At 43.2% G+C, this 19,239-nt stretch overlaps 2 protein-coding genes and 1 long non-coding RNA gene across 3 annotated transcripts; 1 reads left to right on the top strand and 2 right to left on the bottom strand.

The window, feature by feature from the left end:
- Positions 1-428: 428 nt before the first annotated feature.
- Positions 429-10,087, bottom strand: FAM161B (FAM161 centrosomal protein B). Its single transcript, XM_065686169.1, has 9 exons — positions 9,493-10,087; positions 9,110-9,342; positions 7,438-8,000; positions 5,334-5,671; positions 4,806-4,933; positions 4,362-4,529; positions 3,197-3,296; positions 1,702-1,832; positions 429-1,468 (listed from the first exon to the last, which is right to left on the bottom strand). The coding sequence occupies exons 2-9, from the start codon at positions 9,256-9,258 to the stop codon at positions 1,378-1,380; spliced, it is 1,668 nt and encodes a 555-aa protein (XP_065542241.1). The 5' UTR covers positions 9,259-9,342; positions 9,493-10,087; the 3' UTR covers positions 429-1,377.
- On the top strand, positions 9,715-18,916 carry COQ6 (coenzyme Q6, monooxygenase). Its single transcript, XM_065686171.1, has 12 exons — positions 9,715-9,914; positions 11,553-11,687; positions 12,381-12,439; positions 13,563-13,686; positions 14,113-14,243; positions 14,570-14,677; positions 14,784-14,846; positions 15,185-15,292; positions 15,691-15,893; positions 16,982-17,097; positions 17,501-17,667; positions 18,762-18,916. Exons 1-12 carry the CDS (start codon positions 9,743-9,745, stop codon positions 18,789-18,791), a joined length of 1,416 nt encoding a protein of 471 aa, XP_065542243.1. The 5' UTR covers positions 9,715-9,742; the 3' UTR covers positions 18,792-18,916.
- Positions 13,324-17,661, bottom strand: LOC136017691 (uncharacterized). Its single transcript, XR_010614043.1, has 2 exons — positions 14,072-17,661; positions 13,324-13,752 (listed from the first exon to the last, which is right to left on the bottom strand). It is a non-coding gene; the product is annotated as an uncharacterized LOC136017691 (long non-coding RNA).
- Positions 18,917-19,239: the final 323 nt, after the last annotated feature.

Genomic DNA, 19,239 nt, shown 5'->3' with positions numbered 1-19,239 from the left:
TACAGCAGAAAGAGCAGCCTGTGCCCTGCACCATCAAACCTATATAGAAACCAGTGCACTGGTAACAGCCTTCCTTGAACCCTCCCACATGCTTAAGCCTCTTCTCAGCATGAAGACAGTAAGGAGCACTGTTGCAGTCCAGCAAGTCTTCCAACAGTGGAAGTATAACATAGCAGCCCATAACCTCAGGGCCTTAAATTCTTGGACCTAGTACCTTGTTAAGATTAAAAATGGCATCATCTCCATTTTCTTTTTTTATCTAATGTGGTAACTCTTACAGGTACTGTATTTCAGATTTGATGATGGGGTTCTGTTGCTATAGCGTAAGGAGAAATGGATTGAGATGATGAAGATGCAGAGACACAATTTCTACTTAAAAAGTGAGAAAAAGGTGACTGATAAAAAAATAGGACAATGCAGAAACATAATGGCCATTTAGAAATCTTTTAATCTCAAAGTGCTTTGATACCATAATTCTCAGAAAACATTCCAGGTTTCAAGGGTTTGTGTTCTTGGGATTATTATTACTGTCAGGTAAAGGAAGACAACTAATGTGTGAACTGTACCATTCAAGATGTGCCAGGCATTTGAGTGCAGTGTGCTGACAGGTAATACCTAATCTTTCTTCAACCAAAGTACATCCTTGATATCACAGTAATGGTAGAATTAGGACAATAGCAATCCAAAGTGATGCATTGTTTAATTATGACCTTTTTCATAACTCTGGTTGTCTTTCAGGCTCCATGAATGACCTAAATTGGTAAGATGTTAAAAAAAGTTTCAAATAATGACATATGAGAGATTTTTTAACAAAGACTATTCTTCCCAATGGGAGGAGGGAGCAGAGCTGGTAACCAGTGAACAAAGAGTTAACACTAGAGGAGGACGTCCTCCCAAAGTAAGTCAGGTCCTGCTGCTCTGGGTTTTTCGTTTGTTTGTTTGGTGGTTTTTTTTTTAGAAATACCTTGTTTAAAAGCATTCTACCACACAGATATGCAAACCAACATTTGGCACACTGAAAAGCATTCTCCCCTTCCTGTGTGCTTCTATGGCACAAACATAAGGAGCTGACACTAGAGGATGCACTTCTTCAATCTTTCGTATCTACTTTTATCCAAAGATAGTAGTTCAACCTTTTAAACTTGTTTTGTTGCCTGTTAAAGAATGGAACACTTGTGAAGACTAAGGGTGCAAGGTTTGCTGGATTGGACAAGACATGCTCTGAACAGCAGTTGGTCTGTTTTTCTTTACTAAGTTCTCACGTCTCACTTACCCCAGAGCAACTTGTAGGTGTCAGCCTAAAACATAAAGTTCCTAAAGATTAACCTGGAGAATCAAGATAATCAAGAGATGATTGATGGATTCTTCTGCTAGATCTTACGTTGCCTTTTCCTTTCCACTCTGTTCCTCTTGACGTTCTCCTCCCTGTACAGTACAGGTGTCCTTTTCACCCCGAGGCTTGGGCACTCTGCAGAAACAGTGACTGTCCAGAATACTGGAAAGGGTTGGCAGCACTTATTTGCTGCTTTGTCTCACGCATAAGAAATAGAGTGCAGCCATAGGAATTAAGAGAAGCCGTGATGCTCAATAAGAGAAGTGATGTGGTTGATTTGATTTTGCCTACACTAGAGGACACAAACTGGAGCAAGGAAAATATTTTTAGTAAAAGGCAAACAAGCTGTATTGCATTGTTTTTATTACCTGTGAACATCAGATTCTTCTTCCAGTAGGTCAGTGGCATCTTTCCCTTTTTTCCTTACAAATTCTTCATTTAGCCCCAGCTGCTGGAGAGTTTGTCTGTAGTGACGCTCTGCTCCTTGACGAGCATCATGCTATGAAATCAAAACTTAAAACAGTAAGTATGTAGAGGTGGGGCTTCCTCATAACAGTCCAATCTGTTGACACCCCTAATGAGAACAAAAGGACAAAAATTTCTTATCCATACAGTACCAAAGCTGAATACTAGGAAAATGTCTCACACCTCTAAAAGCCAGAACTCACCTTTTCCTGCTTCTGTTCTTTCTTCCTTCCTCTGTTCTCCTGTTTCTACAGCATTCCAGTCTTACCAAAGAAACATACTTGTGTCTGAGCCCTAACCCTTTACACTCAAATTGAGAATATGTGCAAAAAAGGGTTGTGAGAAATTCTGGAAGTGTGTTTGCTTGTAATTCGTAAGCACTAATGACAGTGAAGTTCAATAAATGGAGAGCATCTGTCAAATAGCTTTGTATCAGCTCATCTTCATGAAACTGAAAACCAAGCATCCTGGATACTGTATCCTCACTACCTCCAAATAACCCTTGCAAATTTATGTAGTCTGAGATGACCATTTACCAGAGGAACTGGCCAGTTCCTAAAGATTAAGGTACTCTGTGTAGAAGGATACCTTGTCTTGACACAAGTGAATGCTATCAATACTGGTGAATTCTTATCAACCTGGCAAACAGAAATGTTACCAATATTTATAATACAGATTTGTCTCTGCCTTCATTAACCACTCATCTGAACAGAAAGTCTGACCCAGGAGGGTACTTTCTATTGAAAAATCCTAAATCAGCATATTGTCAATGTATTGTCACTGTGTCTGTAACCAGATACCATGCCTGCAAGGAGACGGAACTGAAAGGGGAAACCCAGGGAAAAAGATACTTAGAGTGAAGATTGTATCTACACCTCAACTACAATACAGATATGCAGCTGGTCCTGTGTGATGGATGAGATGTGCTGAATGCAACCCCAGACAGCAGAGCTTGCAAGTGATACGAGCCAAGTAACTGTCATTAATGTTTTTTCTAGTAGCACTAGAAGTACAAAGCAAAAGTGCTCAACTGTGGAGGGTTTTAAGAAAAAAGTTTGGAGAAGACTGTAGGCTGTGGTGTTCAGGTACAGAATAGGTGTGCATGTAATTTCTGGTGTGATAAAGCCTTGATTTTGATCAGACCGTGTCTTTTGATTGCTATATATACTGGAAAGCTCTACAACAAAGAAATAACTCTGAGTGTTTTTTTTTTTTCAAGTGATGGGAAGGAATTTAAACTGGGTGGCCTTCTTATGTGTTGAGTGTAGTGAAGAGACTATGCAAACATGGATCTCCTTATCTGTGAACTAACTTGAGACTAGATTTCTTAATGCCTGTTTTAAATGAAAGACAGTGTATCCTGTTGCCCAGAAACACTCTGGAACTTTGACCCGTTACCTTGGTGACCTGTTCAAAGAGGTATGGTCTGTTCTTGACTCGTAGCTGCATTTCTTCCAACTCCTTTCTGTATTCCTTTGTTCTCTCTCTCATTTTTTGCCTGAAATGGAAAAGTTGCCTGTATAATAGAGGTTTCCTCTGACTGTATCTAATCAGGAATGAGGAATCTCAGTAACTGTTCTGTCCTTCAAATAGCTCTGGTAGTTCTCTTGATTCCGAATGCTGGGCAAAAATAATCCTACTGCTGGCAAATTACGGACTGTTGTAGTTTAAACAAAAGTCATCCATAAATCACACAGTCGCTCTCTCACTCCCCCCACTTCTTGCCCTCCCCCTACTCCCAGAGGGACGGAGAGGAGAATTGAAAAGAATGCAACTCCCCCGGGTTGAGATAAGAACAGTTTAGTAACTAAGGTATCACACAAACCACTACTGCTACCACCAATGATAATAATGCTAAAGGAAATAACAAGGGAAGAGAATACAACACCTCAGCACCAGCCAACCGATAACTTGCCCAACCCCACCCGACGGAGCACCGACCGATACCTCATCCAACCCTGCAGTCCTTTAGCCCTTCAGGGTAACTCTCTGTTACATCCTGGGCATGACGTGCTGTGGTATGGAATACCTCTTTGGCTAGTTTGGGTCAGGTGTCCTGTCTGCTTCCTCCCAGCTTTCCCTTCTCCCTGGCAGAGCATGAGGCTCAGAAAGTCCTTGGTCAGACTAAAACATTTGTGTTATCAGCACTGTTCCCAGGCCAAAAGTCAAAACACAGCACTGCACCAGCTACCAAGAAGGAGAAAAATGACTGCTACTGCTGAACCCAGGACACAGACCCATTATAAAGCTTTACTGCTAGCCTGTAAGCAGAGAACCAGTGTTCATATTTTCAGAAAATGTTATGTGTGCTTTACCAAACTATACATTTCATTTGACTTGTTTGTACAAATGAGTTTCTACAAACATTAATCTAAAGGAAACCATTCCATATAAAAGGAGTAGTGTGGGGTTGTCACATCCCATTCCACAAATGGATGTGGAATGGGTATGACAGTCAAAAACTTAGGCTAGGAAAGTTCTTAGACCCAAGTCCTAAAGAATTGTCTGATGCACCCCAGTTAGTAGAGCAAATTATTATTTCTCTGAAGAACAGAATACTGACCAGTTCTGTTTTGACTTCTCCTTGTGTGTTTCCTCCAGACTTTTATGTGGATCCAGGGCTTTTGCTCGGCTGTTCACTGACTTCTGGATAGCTTGACATTTCTTTTTCTGCTTCTCTAGCCAATAAATTCCTTCTTTGTCTCCTTCCTTTTTGTTATCTTGGAAGCATCTATATAGAAAAGTTACTAATGAGCTCACTTTAGACTGCCAGACTACGTGCTTCACTCTTGTAGTCCTCTAAGGAGAAAAGCGAAATTTCAGACACACAAGTGCACAGCTCCCCAGTCAACTGGGAGGGAGGACAAAAATTAGCAAAGAACGAAGACTAAAACATTTAGGAAATGTATTCTTGATGTAGTTGGTGTGATGAGGGAAAACACTGCCTTTTTTCCTAAATCAAGTCATTAGTTGGTGTATGGTCTTGTAGACAAACTTTTCTACTTACCTAATAGATGATTCCCTTTTTCTAGTTGCATCTGTAATATGCACTGGAAGGGTATTGGGAGAGAGAGAGGAAAGTCCAGTCAGAGAATGACTTTTCTTCACTAAAACCTTGGACAGTTGCTGAGAATCCTGGAAAAAAAAAAACAACCAAACAAACACGCACACCAAAAAACCAACAAAACCCAAAGGAACTTCATTCACAGCACAAAATCTCCTCTATTCCTCCCCCAGAGAGAACAGTTGGGGTATGTGGCAATGCACTCATTCTTCTCTTTTCTGTCAGCAGGAATTTATATGAGGAGGATCTGAGGGGAAGGAGACATGATTAGGAGCATGGAAGGGTGGCTGAGCCTGAGCTGTCATAGCTTATCTCTGTTTAGAATTTTGCTCTCTGGTTTGTCCCACAATTCTGCAGTAGTCCCAAGGCAAGGATGGAAGTCACAGAACATTAACCACCTGTAAAGAAATGCTATGCATTTAATAAGCTGCTGTATTGATGAGAGAAAGCAGAACTATCCAGTCATCTCACCTTTATCTTCGCATTAGCCTGCCTCTGCCTGCCATGGAGATTGGAAGTTCTTAGCTTGAATGGCTTATTATGAGTTGCTTCTTTGATTTCTTGTCTCCTTACTGCTTCCCTCTGAAATGCCCAGTAGAGTCCTTCAAAATCCGGTATCGTTGGATTAATCCTTGGCTTGAAGCTGAAACTTTTGTCCTGCAAGAAGCCAAGTCTTTCCTGCTGAGTTTTAGCAGCAGTTCGGGATTGAGGCTCCCTCCGATAGTTGCTGGTATCTATAGGAGCTACAGAGCTCTCAAGCAAATCCTTTGCTCTCATCTGAATGCGTATTTCTCTGTAGAGTTCAGCTTCTAATGAATCAAAAGAAAAGCAATGAGAAGAATATGAGTGACATAAAAGGCTGCGAAATTGCCACTGCATAACCCTGAACTTTTCTTTACAATGATAGCTATGCATGTAGGAGAGACCAGACATTCTGTGTTCTCTTTCCCTACTGTCCAGCCTCTCTCCTCTGCCTCCCAGGAGAAAAAAAAACACAGATAACCAGGAAAAACCTGGCAGATTCTCTAAGGCATGAATCTCTTTAGGTATCTCTTTCACTTACCTGAGCAAGTTCCTGGACAGGCCTTCTCCTCCCTTTCCTATTCTTAGGGGTATCAGACAACTTATGCCCTTTGTCTTGCAGGATTGTTGTGTTAATCAAGGTTCACCTGGGACTTTATGTCATTATGTTGAGTGTGAGATCTACATGGGCTGTTCAGATACACTTGTGACGATGGATGATGCCTTTTCTATATTAAGATTTAGCAGTGTTTGTCTATATTGGAAAAGATTTTAAGTGAGGAGCGTTTGGTGGATGGATCATGTCTTGTGACTTCTGTGACAAACTTCATAGAAGGAATGGGTTTCAATGTATAGTCTCAAGTGACTCCTTTCCTGTGCCGCAGTAAACATTTGTAAAAATGCAGACAGTTGGCCTTGGGGTGGCTTTTTGCTTTTATGAAAAAAAAAAAGAAATCAATACTGCTGTTTGCAAACTAAGAGTATTTTTGAGTCTATTTATAACTTTGAACTGAGTGAGGTATGAAATGTTCATTCCTCCTCCCTCCCCATATACCAGAAACAAAACAGTAGCTTGTCCTTTGCTCTCTTTTACCTTTCTAATCTATTTAGTTCATTATGCCACAACAGAATGTTTTCTGATGAAAAATGAACTGGTGTTCATTTTTATGTACATGGTGTACTCAGGAAGAAATCAGTGGGAAATGGTGAAAAAAAAGCGGGGGTGAGAAAAACAGTAAGAATTATCAAGGACGGGTTCCCTTCCAACCCTTGGGATTCTGTGATTCTGTGATTCAAGCATGAAGTCTGCATTGTTTGCTTCAAACTTACAACAGGGTGGGGGGGACCTTAAGCCATCTGAAAGAATGTGAGCATCAGGAAATTTTCCTTGGCTGTCCCTCTGACCAGAATGGTCCTGATACCTACCTCCACTGGTTTAGCACTTAAGAAGCTGGAGAGCAAGTGGGAAGGTAACTGAAAACATCAGAGAATGGCAGGATTACTGCACCATCACTTTAAAACTGAACTAACAGCTTCATTTTGGCTCAGGAAGTATTTTTCTCCTAGGGATCCTGTGCAGCACAGATCACTTGAATGGGACTAAAATTGTCAGTTTCAAGATACTGCACAGACCTTGGGACACTTCTGGTACTACATATGTCTTCATATTTGTGCCACAAATCATTTATGTCTCTTTAGATTAATCAAAGGTATGGAATCCAGTGCAGGGAAAGATTCCCAAGCTAGCATGATTTGCAGCACAAGGGGTATGGAAATCTGTCTAAAAAGCTCATTGTACCCACTTGTCTGGGGAGTGGTACAGAACCGCTGCTGCTGCCATGGGTACAAGACTACTAAATTGTGGCCACTACTGTAAAGGTATCTAGGTGAAATGCAAGGACCAGTGATACGCAGGAGACTGGACAACACAAGGAGATGTAATGACACTGGCTTTATACTCCAGCTAATGCCCTATGAGCCATGATTCTACCTCCCAGCATGGAGATACCAAGGGACAGGCAGGGAGTTAACAGGAAGAGCCCTGGCATTTTACCTTTGAGTTTATCTCCAAGAAGTGGGCCATAAGTAGATTTAGGAAGTTTTTTACTGGCTTGCTTCTGTTTGGAGTTGTCATTTGGGGTTGCTGCTGCCAGGAACTTTTGTCTGATAGCTTCTTTCTTTTTCTCCTCCTTCTCCAGGAAGCTGAAGGGCCTCAGGGTTGAAAGTAGCAGCTCCTTTCTTTTCTGTGTTGCTGTTTGCCTGCGAATCTCATTCTGCTTCATTATTTCTTGATAAAGGGGCAGAAACACATGTGCAGGTACAGGCTGTGCCCGAAACTGTTTCTGACATTCAGCTTCATCCTGGCTTTGCCTTTGGTCTTTCTGTTTGTCTAGTTCAAGAAACATGTATGACTTCATCAACTGGGACTTTTTGTGAGCTTCCCGCAGTGTCATTTTGAAAGGCTGAGGGATGGTGATGGAAGGAATCCAGGGAGAGGAAGCACTTTTTGGCCTCAAGCGGGATTTAGGAAACAAGGGAGGCTTTTGCTGATCCCAGGTACTGTCCAAGGTGAGGTCAGTCAAAGAACTGGACTGCCTTTTGTTACCAGATGTACGACTAAGACAAAGACATCATGAAGGGGAAATAAGTGGAATTATTTTAAAAGATATATATATTTTATAGGAGACACTGTTGATTAAAAGAATGACACTGTAGCTGATCTGGTAGTTAAGACAGGCTTAAGGTTTATAATTTTCAAGCTCTGTATTTTGCTTTGCTACCAAAGTAGGTAAGCAGAGCTTTGCCTGCTTCTGTTTTCAGTGTATGAAATGGTGGTTATGCCTACTTAGCTTTGTAATGCAGTTTACTTTGCTGCTAGCATGCTATTGCCAGAAAAAGCTACAAGTAATCCCTGAAGTTGAAACTTTCTGGTTATCTGGCTGATAGCTACTTAACATTAAAGACAAACTTAGGACAGGCAATAAATTAGGCACACAAATCCTAACAAACTGCACCAAACACCAGCATTCCCAAGATGCTGATGGAAGAGCCATTGCAATGAACTGTGTTGGTGCAACTCTTAACAGGTTCAGCTGGAAAATTTGTAACTAGGAAGACCATATAAATTGATTGCAAGAAAAAAAAACAGGACTGTCCTGGGTCTCATTGAAATAGCGAACTTCTGTGGGGATGTTTGAGAGTGATTATGAAACAGTAAAACAAGATATTTAGGGAAGGAATAAATGCAGGTAAAATGAAGGATTGAGATGGATAAGGGTGGAACAAGTACAGGAAAGGGGGGAAACAGAAGGTGCCAATCATGTGTAACTGTACTCCTGGTCCATACACTTGGCTGGTGATTGCTGCACTCTGTTCTTCATACATAATTTCCTTTGTAAGAGTGTGGGTGTGTGACCTGCTAGTGAACGTCACTGAGAAAGAAGTCTGAAAGCTCCATGTTGGAGACACCACAGCTCTGAATGGTGGATGCTGTGAAATGTGTGTGACCTGCTAGCAAATTTTAAGCATGATTAGGGGATGAGCAGGAACAGGATTTGTGTTGTTCATATTTTACGTGAACGCTGCTTATCTGGGCACCTATTGGCCCCATCTTCTCATATTCATGTGTGAATATGCTTGTGGTCAGTGTTTTGATACTATATATGTGCATCCTGGGACTTCATGCTCCACTTCAGAAGCAGTAGGAATTCCACATGCCATCCTACCTTAGAGCCTCCCACAGCCTGCCACGCAGGACTGCTGTCTCCTGCCTGAGACCCTCCAACTCCTCATCCTCTTCGGATACTCCGAGATCATTCCATAACTTTGCCTGGTGCAGTAAGCCCGGCTCTAGCGGGGACTGCTGGCCCCCCATCCTGACAGGCTGCTCCCAGCTCCTCGCCCGGTGGCAGGAAGCACAGCAGTCGGTCCCTTACGGCCTGAGGGGATGCCGAGTCACCTGAAAGGAAACAAAATAGAGAGATACTCGTTGCGAGGACCCGGACCCGGACCCGGACCCGGACCCGGACCCGGACCCGGACCCGGACCCGGACCCGGACCCGGACCCGGACCCGGACCCCTGAGCACCACCACCAAGATCAAGCCTCACCTGCAGACCGCCGCCTCAGTCCTCCAACAGCACTTATTCCGCTTTCCACCAATCAGCGAAGCCGGCAGCGCCCTAGGCCCGCCTTTTTGGCATCAGCAGCCAATCAAGCTCCAAGATGGGAAGCATACACTGCTCGCTCATTGGCCCTCGGGAGGAGGTGTTTTGTGTAGCGCTCGTCCCTAGGTACGTCGCGTTGTCATGGTTTTCCGGAGCTACTTCCGTTCGGGGGTGCGCGGTCACTTCCGCAGCGATGGCGGCTGTGTGCGGAAGGGGGCTGATGGCCCCTCTCTGTGGGCGGTTGCTGGCCGGCCAGCGGGCTCCTTTATTGTCCCGGGCTGCTGCCGCTGCTGCCGCTACGCCGCTCTACGATGTGGTGGTGTCCGGCGGGGGCATGGTCGGGAGCGCCATGGCCGCCGTGCTGGGTAAGCCGGTGACCTTCTCGGCCGCCGCGGTCGGTGTTGCCTGGGCCAACGGCCCGGCTCGGTGCCGGCCCCTCAGGTCTGCGGTCGCGGCTGCGCAGCCGGCGGCGGTGTCTCCTCCCGCTCCTGGTGCAGAGGTCACGGGGGTGTTCGGGTCCCCTGCACCGCGTGGGGCGAGTTCAGCGAGTCGCGGGTTTTGTGTCCGAAACTTCAAAGCGGGGCTTTCCCAAAGCCCACACGGTTCACCGTGTGGCATATCGGCTGCTCTTATGATTCGACCTTAATTTATCTGTGTTGGTGGTGGTGTGATGTAACTACGCAGTTATCACGATCTTAATGTTCAAGATCCTTTTGTAGAGTTTCCTTATTCCTGCGTCTTCTTGTGACAGCACTCGAAAGCAGACTTGGAGCTGTTTGGTTAGCTGATCGTTGTGATGAGCCATGTCCTATTTATACGTGTGTGTGTATGTATTTATATGTTAATGCAGCCATTACTTTGAATTCTGTAGGCTACTTGTGATTCTGTCAAGCACAGTCACCCCTAAATTGCCAATGCGTAATTTCAGCCATTGCCGGATATGTTTTTCTGATCCTAGGTTTGCTTCGGAGAAATCAATTATTCTCTAACCCTGTAACACTGGAATACCACATTCAGTGGATTTGTGCTTGCTCTGTATCACTAAAGATCCTGAGAGTACTGTCAGTTTATTTGTAACATTGTTTCAGAAGGTGTAATAGTGACAGAAACCTAAAGAAGAGTGCGGAGTAGAGGGGGAGCAAAAGTCTTGAGCAGTAAGTGCTTTGGAAGTGTAAGGGTTTACCTTGCACACTTACTGTTGTGCTTGTGTGGTTGACCACAGTGGAAATGAACTAGCATAAGGATTCCCCACCCCCAGCAGTGATTCCTTAGGCTAACATGCGGGTTTGAGACCTTTGAAGAGTTGAGGTTATGTTTTGCATAATCTAGAAAACGCTCAGGATACTCCCATTACTAGGCTGCAGTATCAGCAAACTCCGCATGTTCTAAGGACACGGTTCTGTGGCTATAGCAGTCAGATGCAGTAAGAATGACTCACTCAGCTAGTGTGATTTACTCTACTTGAGTCATCTCTTTATTCTTTTTCAGTTCTCTTTAACTGAAAGTAAAAGTCTAAACTGCCAGTGCTATCCCACTACCAGTGTATAAGGATAAAGAAAACAATGTAGTTGCTAAGGAGCACAGAAGTTTTATTTTGATCTCCCGTTCTAAGTGGTGAATTTATGTTTAAGCTCTGAAAAATGTGTTCTGAGTATGGAGTTGCATTGCAGACTTTGCCCATCAATACTTCAATAATGAACTTGCGTAACAAGCTAGGCATAAATTTGTACCAAAATGTGAACTTTGTACAAAAAGAAAACTTCTAATCCGTGCTTTAACTACAGAAGGTTTGTCTGTCTCAGTGACAGGATTGTAGTCAGGAAGTTTTTAAATACGGAAGTTTACTTGCCTGGTCAAAACCTGTATCATAAATGCATTTCTTTATTGAGTTTTGCAGCTACTCTTATCTTATTACAAAAACATATAGCTGTTACTGATATAGGAATAAGGAATGCGATTTTTGGCAGGAGTGTTGTAGCAAAGCATGTATTTGCTTATTTTAGGGCACGATATCCACTTTCATGATAAGAAGATTGCTTTGCTGGAGGCTGGTCCTCGGAAAGAATACAACCATGTGCCAGACACCTACAGTAACAGGGTCAGTTCGATCTCCCCAGGATCAGTAACCCTCCTAAGCAGTAAGTATGTTTGCTACTGTTTGTGTTTTTAACAGTATGCTTGAGCTGCTTTCAATTTGATTTTGATAAAACCCCTTTGAACATGTGCTGCCTTCATCCTAAACTCAACAGAATTGTGTGCCTTTGTCTTTCAGTATTCTGTATGCTGAGTTGTGGTGATTAACTGAATTAAATTGATAACAGGGATCTGTTTTCTGGTATCTTGGTCTGATCTGTTATATAATTATTTGTGACATTAGCCCAGCAGGATGTTGTGAGGTGCTATCTACAGCATCTGGAATGCTGTGTTCACAAAAGATGCACATACTTAGTGCTCTGTAGTCTGGTACCTCACTTCTGATTAATTTTCATTTTAAAGAAAGATTTGAGCCTTGATTCCTTATGGAGAAAGAAATGTTTTAAACAATGATGGCCATGCATTTGTGTGTCTGTTTTATTAGTCAGTGATGGGGCAGTAAGAGTTGACTTTTAAATCACATTGTCCATGGAAAGCACTTGATTCTCTTCTGCTGGCATGTGTTAACAGTAAAATAATGTGATGCTGGAGCTGTGACAGTATTGAGGCAGACCTGGCCCTGTCTGGGGATGGCGCAGGCAGAGTCTGGGCATTGATAGACAGGGAGGGAGAAGTTTTGTTTGGGTCTCAGTGTCAGATGTGAACCTGTATTTCCATGCATTTGTGTCCTTTTTCAGGTTTTGGTGCCTGGGATCACGTCTGCAGCCTGAGACTCAAACCGTTCCAGCGAATGCAGGTGCCTTACTTTGGGCTGCAAACATACAATATGTCTGTCTCTTGTAACTTCTTAGAAGTACTTACATTAATGATCCAAAGTTTTTTTACTTTGGCAAAGGGCAGGTTATGCTTATAATGATTCCTGTTAGTTTTTTTGGGTAGCAGTCTAATCTCAAATTCCCATCCTCTGAGTCTTGATGTTACAAGATGAAACGTTTATTCTTAATGGAAGCTGTAGATATTGATGCAGAGGTACTTGCCAGGAAATAAAAGGTGTGTGTTGGTTTTGGTTGGGACAGAGTTAATTTTCTTCTTATCAGCTTGTATGGTGCTGTGTTTTGGGTTTGTGATGAAAACTGTTGATAACACAGGCTGTTGCTGAACAGTGCTTACACAGAGTCGAGGCCTTTTCTGGCTCTCCTACCACCTAACCAGTGAACAGGCTGGGGTGCTTAAGTAGTTGGGAGGGGACACAGCAGGAAGAGCTGATCCCAACTGACCAGCGGGATACCCCACACCACATGGCATCATGCTCAGCAATAAAAGCTGGTGAAAGGAAGAAAGGACACACACACATACATACATTTGAAGTAATGGCATTTGTCCTCTCAAGTAACTGTTAAGTGTGATGGAGCCCTGCTTTCCTGGAGATGGCAGAGCACCTGCCTGACAATGGGAAGCAGTGAATGAATTCCTTGTTTTGCTTTGCTTCCACATACAACTTTTGCTTTACCTATTAAATCGACTTTATTTTAACCCATGAGTTACCTCACTTTTCCAATTCTTTTCCCCATCGCACTGTGGGGGAGTGAGAGAGGCGCTGCATGAGGCTGAGCTGTCTGCTGGGGTAACCCACAGCAAGGTGGTAGGGGAGCTTTATGTACTAATTATGTAGAAAGGAAGTAGGGATAAAAAACTTTATTTGCAGTTAGTTTTTGAGACGCGGCTAGATCATTGTATGAAAGGAATTCTGTGATGTACTTCAGTTGCTGGGAATAGATGGTAGCCCTGGATGTTTCCTCTAGTTCTGTATTTCTAGATTGCCATGTTCCTTTCCTGTTCAGGTGGATACGTTCATAGTCCCTGAAAGCAGAAGCACTTCTTCATCGTGTAGCTTCATGTAATGTATTTTTCCTTCGTAGGTGTGGGATGCTTGTTCAGAAGCCATGATCGTTTTTGAGAAAGATGACTTAGATGACATGGGTTATATAGTGGAGAACGATGTCATTATGTCTGCTCTCACAAAACAGTTAGATGCAGTAGCAGGTACTGGTCAACTTCTTTAATATTTCTTGCAGAGAGCTTTCAGTTACTTGCCTTCCGTTGTGTGCCCTGAGAGGAGCAAAAAATCTAATGAGTAGCTCTGAGACATAGGCAGTTTCTTGAATTAAGGGGGGAGGGAGGAATCTGTATTCCAAAGGCTACACAGCACAAAAGGAGTTTCATACATAGTTCTCTAGAACACAGTCTCTCCAAAAATAGATTTAATGAAAAGATCTGTAGCTTTCTATCCAGAGCGGGCCTTGCAGTGACAAAGGGTTGGCCAGGTTTGATCTTTTAGGGTGCCATGAGAATTGTAGGGCCAGGTCCTAAGGTGCCAGTAAGACACACGTGGCCTTTGCTTTTGTAGTTATGTTTCCTTTTTTCATACCTGTATCATGCTGTGACCGTGGTACTTTGTGTTCCCATCAGACCGGGTGGAGGTTTTCTACGGGAGCAGAGCAGTGGGGTATACGTGGCCCCTCCCCTCTCACAGCTGTGGCACAAGCCCTTGGGTCCAAATTGAGTTAGCTGATGGACGCAGACTTCAGGCCAAACTGCTGGTAACTAAGCTTTTTATTTCTGTTGATCAGGCATCATCTCTCTCCCAAGTCCTTTCCCCTGGATTTGGTTCTGATTCCATAAGTGGAGGGCTTGAATGAGGTGAGTGGCTAACACTGTCAGAGATGCTATGGGACACAGTGCCTGACGCAGGAAGGCTGTGCTGAATTGGACAAGAGCAGAAGGGGCCACCTCTTCTGGTCTTTTGGGCAACTTTTTTTTCTGAATAAACAAAAAATGTCTTTGTGCAGGCTGAGGTTTATAGACTGGAATATTGGCTTTCTTAGGAGGCGCTGAAGAAGTTGCTTTTTATCTCTTTGTTTTGTAGATTGGTGCAGATGGTCATAACTCTGTAGTCCGGAAGGAAGCCGAAATTAAGAACATTGAGCATCAGTATGACCAGTCAGCTGTGGTGGCAACTCTTCATTTGTCTGAGGTGAAATTCTGCTAATTGACTCTTCCATAAGCAGGTGAACAGCTTAAGCAGGTGATCCAGGTCTCTAATTGTAAGTGTCCACTTGGGTTTTTTTTTTCCATTGTAGGCCACAAACAATAACGTAGCGTGGCAGAGGTTCCTTCCCACAGGGCCAATTGCACTTCTTCCGGTAAGATGACTTCTGGTCTCCATATTTATTTATTACTTTTTAATTTTTATGTTTAGTCTGTTCTTTTCTAGTAATTCTGTTCCTGTCTGGGCCTTTCTGTGGTGTTGCTGTCTCTTAAGAATTTATCCCCTTGCACTTTACTTTTCAGTTATAGCATTTTTTTTTCCCTTGCTGCCCTCTCAGTCTATCCTTAGTATTTCCCACTTGCAGCAAGTTGGACTGGAAGAGTATATGCAGAGGGACTGGTGTGGGGCAGGGAAGTGGGAGATCCCTGCACTGATAGTTTATTTTTGCTTCTTTTTCTCTTGATACTTACTCTTGACATTCTCTTGAACTAGTTGTCTGACACTGCCAGCTCTCTGGTCTGGTCCACGGGTCATGAACATGCATCGGAACTTCTCGCTATGGATGAGGAAAGTTTTGTGGATAGCATCAACTCTGCCTTTGTGAGTATCAGCCTCGTGGCAGGTATGAGGCTTTGTTGTAATCATGAGAAATATAATGGAACCTCACAGCTTAAGGGATAGTAATGGGAGAGGTGAGTTCTTAAGTTCCTTCCCCTGGTGACGATGATACTCAAAGGCACTTAGCAAAGAAGGAATGAAGCCCTGGGACTGAATTAGGTTAGTAGAAGAAGCTGAACAAAATTTCCAGAAGGTGGGAAAGGTAAACTCCTCCTAGTTGGAAGCCTCTATGTTCTAAAATGATGAAGATAGTTTCTTCTACTGTATAGTTCTGTACAGGTTGTTAAAATTCAGTATTTGGAGCTCATCTAGATTTTTGCAATTGGATTCTTTTGATGTCTGGTTTGGGTTAACAAGTAAAGGTTGGTTTGTTTTTTCAGTGGAGCAATGTAAACCACTCTGACTTCATTGACACTGCTGGGGCCATGTTTCGATCTGCTCTTTCATTCTTGAGGCCCTCGGGGAGTGCAGTCCGTCAGCTACCCCCAAGCATTGCTAAAGTGGATCCAGAGAGCCGAGCCATGTTCCCTCTTGGAATGGGGCATGCAACAGAGTATGTCCAGCACCGCGTGGCCCTGATTGGGTAAGGTTCTGAGCAGCAGCCCTCGTGTGAGTCAGTTGAATGTGATTACAAATGATTTGAGTGCAGCATCAACAAATCAGATAGTTAGAAATAATCTGTGGTTTGACACTATTGTGGCTCATGTGCTCTTGTGCCAACAAAGTCCTTTTGTGTGAGAAGCAATCTGTCCATTGTGTGAGCTTTCGATGCAAGTTGCAAGATAATTATTTCCCTTTCCTGGTTTGAGTAGTCCAGTAAAACAATCCAGTATCTCATGCTGATCCTGTACTTGCCCAAACATTTTAGCAGCCATTCTGTGTACCAGTTTGAGATTTTAAACTCGCTTTCTTAAAACAAATTACAAAACTTGCAAATTATTCCGGATGGGATGTCATAGGCTTTTGTACGGTGGCCTGTAGAAACACGAAAATATCTCATCTTCTGCATTCTGAGGTTACATGTACTTTTTGTCTGCCACAGCTGCAATATACTGGCCACTTACAGTAGTCCTAGGATGCTGGATTATACTTTGGATGCTTTTTGTCTTTCTAACTTGTGAGCCACTCTGTGACTGGGAGCACAATGTGCTTTATAGCTTGTTAAATGATATTACATCTCATACCCAAACTTTATTTCATTTCCCTAAGACTCCCTTATCAACATATCGGGCTTTGTCCTTTATAAGTAAGTCTGCTCATAAAAGGACTTTGATTTTGTTTCTGTTCAATGATATCCCACTTCTGTGTGTTCATGATGTCTCTCTAGTCTGTAAAATGTGGCAATGATATAATACATCTCCTGTTGTGCTCAGGTCACTTACAAAACACCAAGGCCTGTTCCACACATGGGCTGAGAGGACTTTGGCTAGTCACTTCTTTATAATTTTTCTTTTCAGAACTGCCTTTTGTTATCTTTCTTTTGTCTTGCTTCTTACAGCTGGAGAGGCAGTCAGGTTGTTCAGCACAGCATGCAGAAAGGTACTGGATAAATCATGTGTGCTGCTGTAAGGTGTTCATTGTGAGGGGTGCTGCACTGACCTTTCTGGGGTTTGTCTGCCATTATGGCCTTCTTCAAGAAGGGATATAAATTTCTGCCTTCTCTTGCTCCAGGGATGCAGCGCACAGAGTCCACCCACTTGCAGGACAAGGTGTAAACCTGGGCTTTGGTGATATTGCGTGTTTAGCTCATCACCTCAGTGCTGCAGCCTTCAATGGGAACGATCTGGGTAAGGACCCAAGACACTGACAGGGCAGTGAGATGATTGGTCTTACAGGCCTTGCTGCTAACACCAGGACAAGCATTACCTCTACTGCAGGTTAAGCGTGCTGCTGTCTTGTGTTTGAAAGGCACCAGTATCTTAGAAGCAAAACTGTTCTGATGTCCATTGGCTGTGGAGCAGTTAGAGAGTCTTGGATGCAGTTTTCATCCCACAAACCTCAAAGCTGCTTTAAAAAAAAATCTGCAGGATGATAGCTATGATGATGAAGAGCACTGGCTGATAGAAGGAGGCCTTTGTTAAGATGGACCATTTCTCTGCTCTGTGTTTTCAATTGCCAGTGAAGACTGCTATAAGACTGTAGGTAAGACGCACAATTGTTTTAATAGGAGCATTCAATTATCTTTTCCAGGGTCCTTAAAACATCTCTTAAAGTTTGAGACAGAACGTCAGAGGCACAATGTCTCCTTGATAGCTGCTATTGATGTGCTAAAGAGGCTTTACTCCACAAAGCTGGCTCCCTTGGTATTGTTGAGGACATGGGGATTGCAAGCAACAAATGCCCTGCCTCCTGTCAAGGTAAGAACCTCCCGTTTGTGAAGGCTGTAGGAAGAGTCCAGAATATTCATGAAACATACACAAGCTGTAAAGACTTCTTTTGTTTCATTTTTCTTTTAAATGAAACATTTTTGGTAGAAAAATGCATCACGTTCAAACTGAGGTTTTGTGTCCCAGTTGAACTGGAGGAGTTCCTAAATAACCGATGGCTCAGCCACAACTGTTTTCTCTTGCAGCACAAGAGAAGATAAGGAATCTAAGTGTCTATTCTCTGTATCAGTAGTTAGGGGTTAGAAGTCTTTGGCTTTATTTTGCTATGGCATGAAAATGTGGAACTTAAGCTGCATTCCAGAAATGCCCTATGAAACCTAGTGCTATGAAGACTCATCTTCACTAAGACATCGGGTCACTTGATAGATGTGGTGTGCGGCACAAATGAGTTACCTGTTTCTGTGCTGTTTTGTGCCTTGTGAAATTGTTCCCTTACGGCAGAAGTGCAAGTCTCTCTAATGGAAATTACCTGAGGAAGGCAGTGGTGAGGAGGTTCAGTCTTAACCACAGACCCTCTGTTTGCAGCCTGTCTGCCTAAATTCTGATTTCCTTCACTGGATTTTCACGAGGTTCAAACCATTGTTTCTGGATATGAATGTTTTATTCCACAAATCAAGTCACCTTCTTCCTATTAAACACAGGTGGCCTGTTTCCTTTGTGTTACAGTCAGAGTTGAACCATGAGAGTGTTTTAAGAGGAGCAAATCCTAAGGTGTAGTAGCTGCCACTGGCAAGATGTCTTCAATAGTTGCACTGAAAGGCTATGTTGCTGCTTCAGTGCTCAGAGGTTTCTTTTTGTTTCTCTGTTTAAAGCAAAAAACGAAATTAAGACCTCTTCCCCGAGCACGGAACCTGTGGTAACACCTCTGGTTTTTGCTGCTTCGGAAGGAATGTTGCAACTTCCTTACTTTGGTAGCGTATAGGAAGAGTGCTCTGCACTTGGCTAGAAAGGCTGACAATACTGTTGCCTATATATGTAAAAGGGAAAGGGACTGTAGCTGGTTTCTAGAATGTCTGTTTCTTACTAGTTTACAAATGACTTACCTTTTTCTTCTCCTCTTTTAGGAGCAAATCATGGCTATTGCCAGCAAGTGACATGCTGTCATTTTGGAACAGCAGCTTGCCTGTGAACACATCGCCCTTACAAGGCCAATGACTGACTTGAATCTTTGAATAGTGTTCTTTTAATGTAACAATAAAACTGAGGGATTGAGCTGTCATCCACGGGTTTATGCAAAAGTTGTGTCTTATCTGCTCTCCTCAAGAGGATTTAGGGTCTCTTCCTGTCATATCATGATGTCTTCAGCCCAGAACAATATGTACGATGTGCTTTCAATTTGGGCCTCTTGGGTTGAAGACTGAGGTGGAAACAGTCACAAACCCAGTGCTGAATTGTGCCAGCTACGATTTTTACTGCTTAATTACTTTCAGTTTTCTCTGACTTGGTATCTAGAGCTGCAACATCACTCCTGGACTCTTAGCGCTGCCTGGACTCTTAGCGCTGCCTGCACTCAGAAAGGAGGGGTAGTGTTTAGCAGCGGGA

Source organism: Lathamus discolor, chromosome 6 (genome assembly GCF_037157495.1).
Source record: "Lathamus discolor isolate bLatDis1 chromosome 6, bLatDis1.hap1, whole genome shotgun sequence".
Lineage (NCBI taxonomy): Eukaryota > Metazoa > Chordata > Aves > Psittaciformes > Psittacidae > Lathamus > Lathamus discolor.
This window is presented reverse-complemented; position numbering and strand designations above follow the sequence as displayed.

Bases quoted from the DNA above. Each gene is read 5' to 3' on its own strand.
- FAM161B (XM_065686169.1), bottom strand. From the start codon at position 9,258: ATGGGGGGCCAGCAGTCCCCGCTAGAGCCGGGCTTACTGCACCAGGCA. The intron at 4,934-5,333 runs GTGAGATGACTG...TTTTTTTTCCAG, and splicing joins AGGCTAATGCGAAGATAAAG to GATTCTCAGCAACTGTCCAA. The intron at 4,530-4,805 runs GTAAGTAGAAAA...TTTTCTATATAG, and splicing joins AAAAGGGAATCATCTATTAG to ATGCTTCCAAGATAACAAAA.
- COQ6 (XM_065686171.1), top strand. From the start codon at position 9,743: ATGGCGGCTGTGTGCGGAAGGGGGCTGATGGCCCCTCTCTGTGGGCGG. The intron at 11,688-12,380 runs GTAAGTATGTTT...GTCCTTTTTCAG, and splicing joins ATCAGTAACCCTCCTAAGCA to GTTTTGGTGCCTGGGATCAC. The intron at 12,440-13,562 runs GTGCCTTACTTT...TTTCCTTCGTAG, and splicing joins AACCGTTCCAGCGAATGCAG to GTGTGGGATGCTTGTTCAGA.